The following is a 14362-nucleotide window of genomic DNA, read 5'->3' on the forward strand; positions in this document are numbered from 1 at the left end:
GTTTAAAACGATAGTGTTAAATAGACTAAAGATCAATTACACTTATGAATAAGGACAACTAAAAGAAAAACCCAAATTACCAAGCCTGGAAGGAAGCCAGGGTCAGAACCAGATCAGTAAAACTAACTCGCTGCCTTGTCCCAAATGTCAGGCTCATTAAAATCCTGTAACTAAGTGGATCTCAAACTCAAGCCAGTGTCGACGTCACCCAGAGGGCTAATAGAAACAGATTGCTGGGCCATAGGCCTGGAGTTTCTGATTCAACAGGTCAGTATTGAATAATCGATTCAATAGGTCAGTATTGAATATTCAATTTAATAGGTGGGGCCCAGGAGTTTGCATTTCTTTTTTTTTTTTTTTTTTTCTTTTTGAGACAGGCTCTCACTCTTGTCGCCCAGGCTGGAGTGAAGTGGTGCAATCACGGCTCACTGCAGCCTCAACTGCCTGGATTCCGACAATGTCCTCACCTCAGCCTCCAGAATAACTGGGACTACAGGCATGTGCCACCACGCCAGTCTAATTTTTTAAATTATTATTTCTAGAGATGGGGTTTTGCTATGTTGCCCATACTGGTCTTGAACCCCTGTGCTCAAGAGAGCCTCCCACCTCTGCCTCCTAAAGTGCTGGGATTATAGGTGTGAGTCACTTGCCGGGCCAGAATTCCCATTTCTAACAAGTTCCAGGTATTACTAATGCTGCTGGTCCAGGAACCACACTTTGAGAACCACTGTTGACATGAATGCTTCCTGTATTCCATTTTTCCACACTTGGTAAGATCCCTGTGGGGACTGAAGGCTTGCTGTCAGTCTAGCAGGCCTTGATATAGACATCACTGCTGAAAACTATTAAGGTTCCATTAGATGATTAAGAATGGAAGAGAGGCCAGGCACGGTGGCTCACGCCTGTAATCCCAGAACTTTGGGAGGCTGAGGCCGGCACATCACCTGAGGTCAGGAGTTCCAGACCAGCCTGGCCAACACGGTGAAACCCCGTCTCTAATAAAAACACAAAAATTAGCTGGGTATGGTGGTGGGCGTCTGTAATCCCAGCTACTTGGGAGGCAGAGGCAGGAGAATTGCTTGAACCCAGGAGGTGGAGGTTGCAGTGAGCTGAGATTGCGCCCCTGCACTCCAGCCTGGGCAACGGAGTGAGACTCTGTCTCAAAAAAAAAAAAAAAAGTCACTGTCAACGATTGAATATATTTCCTTCCAGTCTTTTTATGTATAACAGATTTGCAGTCACATTGTATTGTAGCTTTTTGTATGTAATATTTCCTTCACATGTCACAACCATGAAATGCAAATGCTCTCAACTGTCCATGGGTCAAGAATTTTATTTATTTTATTATTATTATTATTATTATTTTTTGAGACAGAATCTCCCTCTGTTGACCAGGCAAGAGTGCAGTGGCATGATTATAGCTCACTGCAGCCTCAACCTCCTGGGTTCAGGCAATCCTCCTGCCTCAGCCTCCCGAGTAGCTGGAACTACAGGTATGTACCACCATGCCTTGCTAATTTTTGAATTTTTTGTAAAGAAAGCGTGTCACTCATTGCCTGGGCTGTTCTTAAACTCCTGCTTTGGCCTCCTGAAGTGCTGGGATTATAGGTATGAGCCACTGTGCCAGGCCTAAAGTCAGTAATTTTAAAACCAAACCACCTGCCCATCTCTGCCATCACCGTGGGACCAGCTTATAAACTGTCCCAGACAAAAGCCTGGGCCTGGGCTGGGAAGAACTAGGTTTTGCATCAGGACCTGAGACAGAGATCAAGATTCCTAGACCAGGCTGGGCACGGTGGCTCATGCCTGTAATCTCAACACTTTGGGAGGCCAAGGTGAGTGGATTACTTGAGGCCAGGAGCTCAAGACCAGCCTGGCCAAGGTAGCAAAACCCCGTGTTTACTAAAAATACACACACACACACAAAACCTGGGTATGGTGGCACACACCTGTAGTCCCAGCTACTTGGGAGGCTGAAGCATGAGAATCACTTGAACCCGGGAGGTGGAGGCTGCAGTGAGCCGAGATGATGCAACTGCACTCCTGCCTGGGCAACAGAGAGAGACTCTGTCTCAAAAATTAAAAAAAAAAAAAAAAAAAAAAAAGAGTCCAGGACCAAAGCAGAAATGGAAAGCCACAGGAGACACGAGACCACAGCAAGAACTGGGATGGAGAGACAAAAGGTAAAGCCTTTCCGGAAAGGTTTCTGGGGAGTAGATGCAGGTATTTTACTGCACCTGCTGCGTATTCTCCCACCAGATGAATGAGGATTGGACAGCAGCAGACCTATGATTGATAACCAGGGAGAGGCAAAGCAAGTCAGCGTGGCAAACAGACTTTCATCCCAACCAAATTGGGGAACAAGTACCCTATGCACTTTCAGGCTAGGGTAATTTACAATGTCTTGCACATTGCACACAGCTGTGGGATAAACAAGCTATTCTAAAGACCAGCTTGCAGAATGGCTCCCTGGACTTCGTGTGTGCTCGGGAGTATTGCCCAAAAGTCCTGAGCATGTAAAAAGACCAGGGAGCTATTACGGGCTTCTTGTCTCCCGACCTTTAGCCCCGGACTCATTCCAACACGACCAGCACCATCCAATGAGCAGATCTATTTGCTCACAAACTGTGAATATTTCATTTCTTAAAACAGAAAGTCTAAATTAGTGAAGTCTTCATGAATAAGGTTTGATTGTGAATAAGATTAAAAATGTGAGCAAGGGAACCCAGTTCTACATGAGATGTTTTTGGCATCACTCTGGCCGAGGTGTTCTTGAACCTCACGGTTGCAAAAGTAAGACACACAAACAGCTCAGCTCTCCTCACCAAGTGCAGGACTCATTTCTCTGTTTCTTCAGAGGGAAAAGAGGTTAACAGAAGTGTTGGCTGGCCCCCGGGACTGGCAGACCTGTTTAATCTCCCATGATCCTTTCACATATGCTCTCTATAGCTTGCTGTCTGCAAATTCACGGCAGAACACGGTTGCACGGGGCTTGAGGTCAAGCAGAAGAAAATGAAAAAGGCTGCTGGGGTGAATTCATGAAAACACCATGATAAAATAGCAGGGCTCTTTCCTCTGCCACTTGGGGACATCTACTGTATCATAAGCCTCTTATTCTTGGATACAAGTAGGCACATGATGTGTGGCATAAATAAATGGTGGAAAAGCAGGGACCCTGAGGACCGTGCTTGACTTCTTGGCAGTTGCAATTAACCTGCAGCATTGAGCAGGAAGGCTACCCCCCAGTCCCAAGTCTCAGCCCCGCTCAGTCCCTTCCTTCCCTCCTCTCCTCTCTGCCATTCCCATATACCATATCTTAAGGCTGACTCCAAACACAGTTTCACATTTCCTCAGCAAATATACCACTGCAGTAACAGCAAACACACAGAAGCTTGATGAACGAAGACTAAGAACACAATCACAGCTTTACAACTTATGCATAGGAAAGCGGTTCTGAACTGGCTGCCAAGAGTCTCACACCCAGAGGGCTGAGCGTATGCCAGGAGGACTGGAGACCCTGGGGCATGACTCTCAGACCATCCTCCCCGGAAAGGAAGCCACATTTGTAGTCAACTATATTCCCCCTTCACTGATAATCAATTTCCTGCAAAGAGCCAGGGGCTCATACCTTTTGCGACTAGTGCCAACCAATAAATAGCTGTTTTTGCTGAATCCCATTTGATTTTATTCTACCCTTGGCACTATAGGCTAGAACACCAGTAAGGAAAGCACTGGAAAAAAATTATTTTATTTATTTATTTATTTTTGAGACAGGGTCTTGCTCTGTCACCCAGGCTGGAGTGCAGTGGCTCGATCTCAGCTCACTGCAACCTCCACCTCCCAGAATCAGATGATTCTCATGCTTCAGCCTCCTGAGTAGCTGGGATTACAGGCGATTACCACCATATCCAGCTAATTTTTTTTTTTTTGTATTTTTTTTTCAGTAGAGATGAGGTTTCACCATGTTGGCCAGGCTGGTCTCAAACTCCCCGCCTCAACTGATCCACCCACCTCGGCCTCCCTAAGTGCTGGGATTACAGGCATAAGCCACCCTGTCTGGCCTGGAAGAAGGATTTTATTAGGAAAAGGCACCTAGTGCTTGATAGGATTGCTTCTCAGTGATACAGAGAATAGCCTTGGTTATAGGTTTCCTCTAAGGTAGGAAGAAACCCAAGCCTGGGGAAAATGGAAGGCTTGGGGCAGCAATGTCAGATCAGAAGTTGAAGTCCAATGACAGAATCTTTACCCTTTATGGTAGCTAGCCTCCAAAGTGATCCACAATAGCTCCTGCCTCCTGGCATTCACCGGGAGGCTGTTCTCTCCCACACTTAATAGGGATGACCTGTGTAACCAAGAGAATATTGTAGAAATGATGGTGTCCAACTTGATAGCTAGGGCATAAAAGATATCATTGCTCTTGCCTAGCACTGTCCTGGATCACTGGCTTTGAGGGAAACTGGCTGCCATGTCAGGAGGACACTCAAGCAGCATTGTGGCAAGGTCTGTGCAGTAGGGACCTGAGGGCTCCCGTCAACCACCAGCGTCACCTTGCCAGCCAGGTGAGTGAGCCACCAGGAAGCACATCTTCCAGTCCAGTCAAGCCCAAGGCTGGTCACAGCTCCAGCCAGCATCTTGGCTGCAACTGGATTAGAGACCCTGAGCTAGAACCACCCAGCTTAGCCAGCTTTCAAATTCCCAACCCACAGAAACTAAGTGAGATAGAAAATATTTAGTGTTGTTTTCTGGCCCTAGATTTTGGTGTAATGTATTATGCAGCCAAAGATCACAAATATATACCCTTCTAGAAGTAGTCTCAGGTCTGTTTCCATGGAAAACTGACTATGTCACTGATGGGAAGCCTTGCTAGAGTCTCTTAAGTAGGATGGTCTTCTTTCAAGGATATCAGTACCTCCTAAGATCAATATCTTCTGCCTGGATATCTGGAGGTGAAAAGCTACTTTTCCTATTTTTTATTTTTGTTTTATTTTTTGAGACAGGGTCTCAGTCTGTCACCCAGGATGGAGTGCAGTGGCACAATCACAGCTCACTGCAGCCTCAAACTCCTGGCCTCAAGCAATCCTCCTGCCTCAGCTCCAGAGTAGCTAGGACTACAGGTGCATACAACCATGCCCAGCTAATTTTTCAATTTGCTTTAGAGACAGGGTCTCACTGTGTTGGGAAAGCAACCTTTCTGTTTCTTTTTTGTATATTATCTTCAATCACTTCAAGGAAGGAAACACACACGTATATATATGTGCACACACACACATGCACACACTCAGCTTTCTTCTAAACCTGAAAAACCACCCAAGCACTGGGAACCTGAACTCTTTTCCAGAAACAAGCCAATGCTGTAGAAGTTTTAAGTACCATTTTTTCATGCTGTCTCTGAAGGGGCAGGCAGTCGCAGGGGGAAGACGGGGAGGCTGATTACTGAGAATTGATGGATGTTTTTGTTCTTGCTTGCTAGTCGTAAAATTCTGAGCTGGGTGAGCACTAGCAGGAGAGGAAAGCCACAGCCACTAAGTCTGTGCCTTCCAGCATTGATTTAAATATTTCAAGATGGAATTTTCCCTCCTTTCTCCAGCCTATCTTTTCACCCTGAGTGGGGAAGAAAATCTTGAGTAAGACAAAAACATGGAGACTTTGTGAGCATTATAGCATGTCTGAATTAAGCTACAGGCAGTCCATATATTGTAAGAGATATATTTCCTTGCAGTGTACATGCTCTACTGTGATGAACCTGGAAGACAGGAGGAGTAGGAGTGTAGATTAAGTAGCCATAGCTCCTTCTCATCCAGATGAGGGCCAGAAAGAAGAATGCTTAGAACTCACAAGGCCTTGGAACATTCTCCTAGGCTAGAGTTGGCCCTAAGGATGGAGGTAAAGAGTAGGAAGCATTCAGGGGCTCAGGTGCCATGGCTCACTCCTGTAAACTCAGCACTTTAGGAGGCCAAGGCAGGAAGATTGCTTGAGGCTAGGAATTTGAGACCAGCCTGGGCAACATAGCAAGACACCATCTCTACCAAAAAACACACAAAAATATAGCAGGGTATGGTGGCTTGCACCTGTGGTCCCAGCCACTTGGAAGGCTGAAGTGGGAGGATCACTTGAGTCCAGGAGTTCAAGGCTGCAGTGAGCTATGGTTGCATCACTACACTCCAGCCTGGGTGACGGAATGAAACCCTATCTCTAAAATACACAAAAAACAAGCAAAAAGGCATTCAGGAGAATAGATGGAGAATGAGAGAAAGAAGAAGGAGAAACACCCAGGGGAGAAGCAACTCGCCAAGGCCCATCATCAGAGTGGACCTCCATGGGTCAAAAGATGGCCAGATGGGAAACAATATTCCTTCATCTTCTGAACTCTGGGGTCATTTCTTATTTCCACCAGGGGACTCTACCTATTGGTCCTTGCAAGTATCAAGTCATAACTGAAGGTTCCATGAGCACTGCAATATTCTCCTTGCATGGTGAGTAGGGTCCTGGAGATGTTCCGGATCCTAACAACAGTTCAGGGAGATGGCGTTTTCCTGTCAGCAGTGGGGGATTCACGAGCCCCTGTCTCACTCTCCCCTGACCCTGGATGTCCTCTGGGACCAGGTCCCATCTCTCTGCTCATCCTCTTTTATGCACCTTCCCTCGGTGAGCTCATCCTTGCCTATAATTTTACCCACCAGCTCTCATGAATCTCAATCCGGTGTTCCAGCCCCAACTGATTTCAGCTGTGCATAGACTTCCTCCCTTTACTTGGCTGCTTGACCCTCACCTTCTACTCAGCATGTCCAATTGAGGATTCAACCCCACAAGACTTCTCTGTTGCTCCATGATCTGACCCCTGCCAATAACAGCAAGTTGGGAACTCTGGAATCAGCCTCACCTCTTCTGTTTCTTCAGGCCCTAAATCCATTCTGCCAGCAGGTTTTGAGGTCTTGCCCTTCAAACGGTATCTTAGTCATGGTCAATGACTTCCCCATGCCAACCCCTTTTCAAACTCTCATCACGGCAGATCTGAAATGCCCTCTTTTCTTTCTTTGCATTTAATTCCACCCATACTTCAAGGTTCAAAGCAAGTGTCACATTCCCTAAATTCTTTTCTGACCCTTCAAGACTGTATTTTCCTCCTTTCTTGCCCTTCCATTCATCTATTGAAACAAATAGTTATTGAGGGCTTGCTGTGTACAGCATGCACAGAGTGAGCTACAACTCTGAAGTCCTGTGCTTCAAGGAGTTACAGTCTAGTGACCATCACACTAATTAATCACTTGTTTGTTTTCCCTCTCTTAATTGTGTTTCCCTAGCCAAATTATTATTTTTGTTTGTTTGTTTGAGACAGGGTCTTGCTCTGTTGCCCACGCTAGAGTGCAGTGGTGTGATCATAGCTCACTGCAGCTTTGAACTCCTGGGCTCAAGCGATCTTCCTCCCTCAGCCTCAAGAGTAGCTGGGACTACAGGCATGTGCCATCACATTTGGCTAATTTTAAAAATTGTTTGCAGAGACGGGATCTCGCTATGTTATCCAGACTGGTCTTGAACTCCTGGCCTCAAGCGATCCTCCTGTCTTGGCCTCCCAAAGCGCTGGAACTACAGGCATGAGCCACCAAATTCAGCTTCCCCAGCCAAATTCTGAAATAGCTAGGTCCGAGTCTTAAATGCCTTTTGTAAAACCCACAAACACTGATAGATTATAGCATACGTAAGTTCTTACTAAATACTTGTTGGTTCTATGCAAGATGGGTACTGAATAAGACTAGAAAGACACACCAACTGCAACCCTTATCTAGGTTAGAGAAATCTCTTGGTGAAGGGAAAAAACAGTATTAAGAAATTTAAAAAAAAGAAAAATCATGCTGTGTCTGAATGGCGTTTTACGTGTCTAACCGGTAATTTAATTTAATTTGACAGACAACTTACGTGATTCAAATTTTTTAAAATAATGATTGATAACCCACTCCCTAAATTTTATAATCATAAAATAATTGTCACATTTTAAGAGTAGAGAACTAATATAAAAATGATTTCATCATACTTTAATAATTACAATGTTAGATGTTTGGAATTTCCTAAGAGATTTTACAAGATAGAAACAGGAGCTAATTGAGAAGCACTGAATACACATTCTTAGACAAAACCATTCTCTCTCATTAAGTGCAAGGATATTGACGGGATCCAAATGTACCAGGCAACCATGCCATTCTCTCAGCAAAGATATCCCGGAACTGGGGTCAAACACAGAACCGGTTCAGATAATATCAGTGTGCCCCTTTGAAGTGTCCCCAGGAAAAAGACTTTTGTGAATGTGCAGTAGAATAATTTCATTTTTCCCAAATGCAAAAAAAAATTGCTATGAGAAAAAAATGGGGAGATATTTCACTCCTCCAAACCCTAAAAAAGTAGTTGTTTTGATTCTTTGTTCTGGAACATACGTCATTCAGCCCAGAAGAGATCTTCACGTGCCAAATAGAAGTTCAAGAATTCAGTCAAAAGTTAGTCTCAGACACATTTACTGTCAAACTTAGTCTGAAAAAAAATATTCTTACTCACCTGCCAGAATATGCTGTCTATCGTGTTCCCAAGAAAACCATCGCGACCTTCTGAAGACACCAGTTTGGGGCCAAGAATGGTCATGAATTCATCAAAATCCACCTGGCCATCCCCTGCAAGGAGAAGATGTAAATATGAGTTGCAAACAAGCTGAACTTGACCTACCGTACCTGATGCAATAAACACCTCTATGCTTTTCTTCTTGGCATGACCTCAATCAATGAAGAAGAGCTGGTAACATTACTTAAAACTGTTCAATGTTCTTAAATGACTGAAAGTACCACAAGAAACTGGCAATTATTAGTACATCCAAAACCACATATTCCTAAACATTTGACAGTATTTCTAGCTAAATGTCCAACCATCACTTCCCACTTAACATGGCTATACCTCACCCCTGCTTCTCCTTTTACTCCGAATTGCCCAGTTGTACATGATGGAAGTGGCAGCTTCACCCCATCTCTTCCACCATCCTTGTCACCCACATATACATGTAGTCATCAAGCCTTCTTGATTTCACCTCTTAAGTATCTGTGGTTGCTGTATCTTCCTCATTACTCAATGGCTAGTTCTCTTTTCAACGATGAAGGTGAGAAAATCCTTCTAAGAATTAATGTTCCTAGCTACGATTCTGTTATGAGTAGCATGGCTTTTACACTCTTACCTTCGCAGTCTCTTCTACGCAGTTCTGAGTTTAATTCCCCAAGACCAAATCTCATCATGCTTTCTATATTTGAACAGCACTTTTTTTTTTTTGTTTTTGAGATGGTGTCTTGCTCTGTTGCCCAGGCTGGAGTGCAATGACGTGATCTCGGCTCACTGCAACCTCTGCCTCCTGGGTTCAAGTGATTCTCATGCCTCAGCCTCCAGAGTAGCTGGGATTACAGGAGCAAGCCACCAAGCCTGGCTAATTTTTGTATTTTTAGTAGAGACGGGCTTTCACCATGTTGCCCAGGCTGGCCTCAAACTCCTGACCTCAAGCGATCCGCCTGCCTTGGCCTCCCGAAGTGCTGGGATTACAGGAGTGAGCCACCATGCCCGGCCTGAACAGCACCTTTGACTGAAAATAGGGATACCACCTCAGCATAGCGTTCAAGCCTCACTATCTCTTTTGCATCAATTTGTCCCCAACCTTTGCATAAAATACAAGCTCCTTTACACCTCTGCGTGCATGTGTATGCCTGTCCCTCTGTCCGGGATGCCTTCCCTCACTTGTCTATCTGGTGAATTCTCTTTCTCTAAGACGGAGCTGAAATGTCATGTTCTCTTTTTGTATTGTTCCTGATCTCATTAGGCAGCACTGGTCGAACTTTTTTTCTCTCTCTCCTACTAACTCCATGTGTACCTACTGTAGAATTGAAAACCTTGTATCCTGGCCAGGCGTGGTGGCTCATGCCTGTAACCCCAGCACTTTGGAAGGCCGAGGTGGGTGGATGACCTGAGGTCAGGAGTTCATGACCAGCCTGACCAACATGGTGAAACCCTGTCTCTACTGAAAGTACAAAATTAGCTGGATGTGGTGGTCCATGCCTGTAATCCCAGCTACTTGGGAGGCTGAGGCAGGAGAATCGCTTGAATCTGGGAGGCGGAGGTTGCAGTGAGCCAAGATCGCACCGCTGCACTCCAGCCTGGGCAATAAGAGCAAGACTCCATCTAAAATAATAATAATAATAAAACAATAAAATAAAATAAAACCTTATATCCCAGTCACTGATTTGCATGCCTATCTCACAAGCAAAAGATTGTGAGTTCTGCAAGGTCAAGGACTTGGTCTGAAACATCTTTGTATATTGAACACCAAAGCAGGCATTCAGTATGTACTTGTACAATGAATGAATGATGTCTCTTGCTCGTTCTTTCTTTGTTCAATTCAGCATCTGTTGGATCTTTCATGCTAGAGCTGACAGTAACCAGAAGGTGGACTTGAGCCAACTCAACAGACAAAAGCGAACCTTCAAGGCATTGTTGGGTCCTCCAGGAGTCATCAGTGTAGCATTCTGCACCCTCTGAACTGCTCAAAAGGGCAACTCCATCAAAAGTTCACCACATCCCTATCTCGGCTGCAGCCAGCACAGACAGCCAGGTGTCTGCACTCAAGAGTTTGTCCAAATGCCCACACATAAATCAATGCCCTCTCAGAGTGCATTCACCTTCAAAGAATATTCATTCAAAACCTATTTCACAATGCCAAGCAGATGTGAGCATCAAGATGCCAATAATTCAGAACAGATTGTCCAGGAACAGATTGTCCAGGAACAGATCCCAGCAGAGGTAAAACTTCCTAAAGGATTAGGGAGGCGTGGCAAGTCAATGGGAAAGGGAGGATTTAACCACCAAATGAAGAGGGGCAGTCAGTGGCCTCTGGAGAAGAAATTGATTTATCTTATCATCCAACAAGATAAATCTAAAATTTCACTCTTGCTGGTAATCGTAAGAAAGCTAATTCAAGCAACGAGTTACCATCTTGCCTTCAAAATTATCAAATACTTCCAAAAGCACACTAGTTGATGCTGCCAGAAATACAGAGAGATCACCTCTATAATGCATTCCTGGTGTACTTGTCCCAGATATAGACAGGAAGTACCAATCAAGATCCTGTAAAGTGCTGTTTCCTTTGGATCTAACAATGCACTTAACAAAATAGAGGGGGGTTGGGTGAGGTGGCTCACATCTGTAATCCCAACACTTTGGGAGGCCGAGGCAGGTGGATCACCTGAGGTCAGGAGTTCGAGACCAGTCTGGCCAACATGGTGAAACCCCATCTCTACAAAAAATACAAAAATTAGCTGGGTCTGGCGGCAGGTGCCTGTAATCCCAGCGATTCGGGAGGCTGAGGCAGGAGAATCGCTGAACCCAGGAGGCAGAGGTTGCAGTGAGCCAAGGTAAGACCACTGCACTCCAGCCTGGGCGACAGAGCAAGACTCTGTCTGGGGGAAAAAAAAACAGAGAGGGGGTCTTGCTATGTTGCCCAGGCTGGTCTTGATCTCCTGGGCTCAAGCGATCCTCCTTCCTCAGCCTCCCAAAGTGCTGGGATTACAGGCATGAGCCACCATACCTGACCTTAATAACTTCATTTTTAAAGAAAAAACAAAACAACATTTATCTTGAATATAGAACAAGATATTTGCCTACAGATAGATACTCAACTGGTATTTGTAAAAGTGAAAAGTAGAAAGCTAGAGGGAAAGGAGAATGGGCCAGTCTACCTAGAATTTGACACCTCTGAAAGCTAACTCCAGGTGGCTCCACGTCTTGGATAGACATGCTTGTTACATTTGTGCAGTAACTCTCTGCTCACCCCAAATCACCTCCACTGGTCACAGGTGGGGCTGGATGGCCAAACAGTCTTGAACTAAACTATGCATTCTCAAGAGAGACAGTATCACCCACAATGGAGTGAAAATGGCTTCTTAGGGAACAAAATAACATTAGCCAACGTTAGATATTACAATGGCTTGCGGCTCTTCTAGGGCTACAGTACATAATACACAGTGTATCTGTACAAAATTTCAAGAGGGTGGGACAACTAGAAAAATGCATATCTGAAAAGGCTCTTGGGAGGTGCTTATTTAAAAAAAGAAGAGGAAGGTTAAGAAGCACTGGACTAGCAGACGCCCCAAGTACTGTGGTTCTTTTTCCCAGGTACTCCCTCTGGAATGTCGGTCTATCAGCAGTGGGCATCATCTCACTATCTGCACCCACAGTGAGGTCTAACTATTCATAGAGGCTTAGAAGCTCAAGGACATGAATCTATTTTTGCAAAGACGTCATGAGCGCCGGGTGCGGTGGCTCACGCCTGTAATCCTAGCACTTTGGGAGGCCGAGGAGGGTGGATCACTTAAGGCCAGGAGTTTGAGACCAGCTTGGGCAACATGGTGAAACCCCACCTCTACTAAAAATACAAAAATTAGCCAGGTGTGGTGGCAGGCACCTGTAGTCCCAGCTACGTGGGACGCAGAGGCAGGAAAATCACTTGAGCTTGGGAGGTGGAGGTTGCAGTGAGCTAAGATGGCACCACTGCACTCCAGCCTGGGTTGACAGAGCGAGACCCTGTCTCAAAACAAACAAACAAACAAAAACACACACACACACACAAACACATGAGACCTGATCTAAGATATGCCCACCAGGCTGGGCCACTTAAGCTCCTGACCGTGATATAATGGGCACCATTCTCTCCCACTTGGGAACCTCATAGTTTACAAGATGTGGCAAAACCCATGCTTGCCAGCACCAGGAGAACGAGGCTGTCTTTGAACAGTGCACCTTCAAGGTAGCAAGAGGAGCAAGACCACCCACCTCTCCGAAACCTCGCCTCAGGGTGCAGGGAGCGCAGCAGTTTGGAACTGGTGCATTTCACAGGTCCACATGGAGCTCTGGGCCAAATCATCACAGTACCAGGCAGTGCACACAGATGGTGCACTTGGCTGGGAACTACAGACCAAAAGCTGACAAGCAGAAACGATGCTTCTGAAACACATCTTGGTCCTGGCAAAGGAAGCAGCTCATTTGCTATTCCAAATTGTTGGCCAGAGAAGAAGCGATGGAGAAGGGCACTCAGGATCCTATGGGCAGGGCCAACTATGGCGTGGAGTACACGTGACTTGGCAGAAGAGGTACAGATCATGGAAATATTTGCTTCTAGTCATTTAGGAGAGGACATTTGGAATTCCAGATTGGCCAATATATGTTTTTCGCTTGTGATACTGTGATTTATAATAAGAAATGCATATTGGCCAGGCCCAGTGGCTCATGCCTGTAATCCCAACACTTTGGGAGAACGAGATGGGTGGGTCACTTGAGGTCAGGAGTTTGAGACCAGCCTGGCCAACATGGTGAAACCCCATGTCTACCAAAAATACAAAAATTAGCTGGGTGTGGTGGTGCACACCTGTAATCCCAGCTACTTGGTAGGCTGAGGCAGGAGAATCGCTTAAGTCTGGGAGGTGGAGGTTGCAGTGAGCTGAAATCATGCCATTGGCCTCCAGCCTGGGTGAAAGAGCAAGACTCCATCTCAAATATATACATACAGATAGACAGATATAGAAATTTTTGTCTCTGTTTCCTGCTACACAGCTCATAAAACACTGATAATTCCCTAAGTAATAGAGGTGCAAAGAGCATCTTTTGTTCTAATATTTGGTCTTTTTTTTTCTTTTTGAGACAGAGTCTCACTCTGTCGCCCAGGCTGGAATGCAGTGGCACGATCTCAGCTCACTGCAAGTTCCGCCTCCTGGGTTCACGCCATTCTCCTGCCTCAGCCTCCTGAGTAGCCCACCACCACGCCCAGCTAATTGTTTGTATTTTTGGTAGAGACGGAGTTTCACTGTATTAGCCAGTGAAGATTAGCCAATCTTCTGACCTCATGATCCGCCCGCCTCAGCCTCCCAAAGTGCTGGGATTACAGGTGTGAGCCACCGCGCCTGGCCAATATTTGATCTTTGACCCCAGTTCCTGGCCAGAACTCCTAAATCCTCTGGAATTTCCTGGATGATAGGAATGTCTTTTGCTCTAATGAAGCACTTCTTGGTGGGCTTCCAGTGGGAGATGATCACCAGAAACACCAAACCATGATTAGAACCTTGGAAGTTTCAGCGCCATCTCCCCAACCTCCAGAGAGGAAAAAGGAGCTGAAGACTGGGTTCATAATCAATCATGCGCACATGATGAAATCTGCATAAAAATCCCTAATGTATGATGTTCAGACAGTTTTCAGGTTGGTGAACACACGGAGATGCTGGGAGGATGGAGCTCTCAGAGAGGGCGTGGAAGCTGCATGTACCACTCCCATTACCTTACGCCTCTCTGGCTTTCCCTG

General features: G+C 45.5%; 1 protein-coding gene across 3 annotated transcripts in view; it reads right to left on the reverse strand.

Annotated features, from left to right (window-relative positions):
• CALN1 (calneuron 1) overlaps positions 1–14362 on the reverse strand; it is a 634846-nt gene that overhangs the window by 238071 nt on the left and 382413 nt on the right. For all 3 annotated transcript variants that reach the window (XM_055392700.2, XM_063708594.1, XM_019031704.4), the window contains one exon: positions 8545–8657. In XM_055392700.2, the coding sequence (XP_055248675.1) occupies positions 8545–8657 (113 nt within the window). The remainder of the gene's footprint in view (positions 1–8544; positions 8658–14362) is intronic.

Source organism: Gorilla gorilla, chromosome 6 (genome assembly GCF_029281585.2).
Source record: "Gorilla gorilla gorilla isolate KB3781 chromosome 6, NHGRI_mGorGor1-v2.1_pri, whole genome shotgun sequence".
NCBI lineage: Eukaryota > Metazoa > Chordata > Mammalia > Primates > Hominidae > Gorilla > Gorilla gorilla.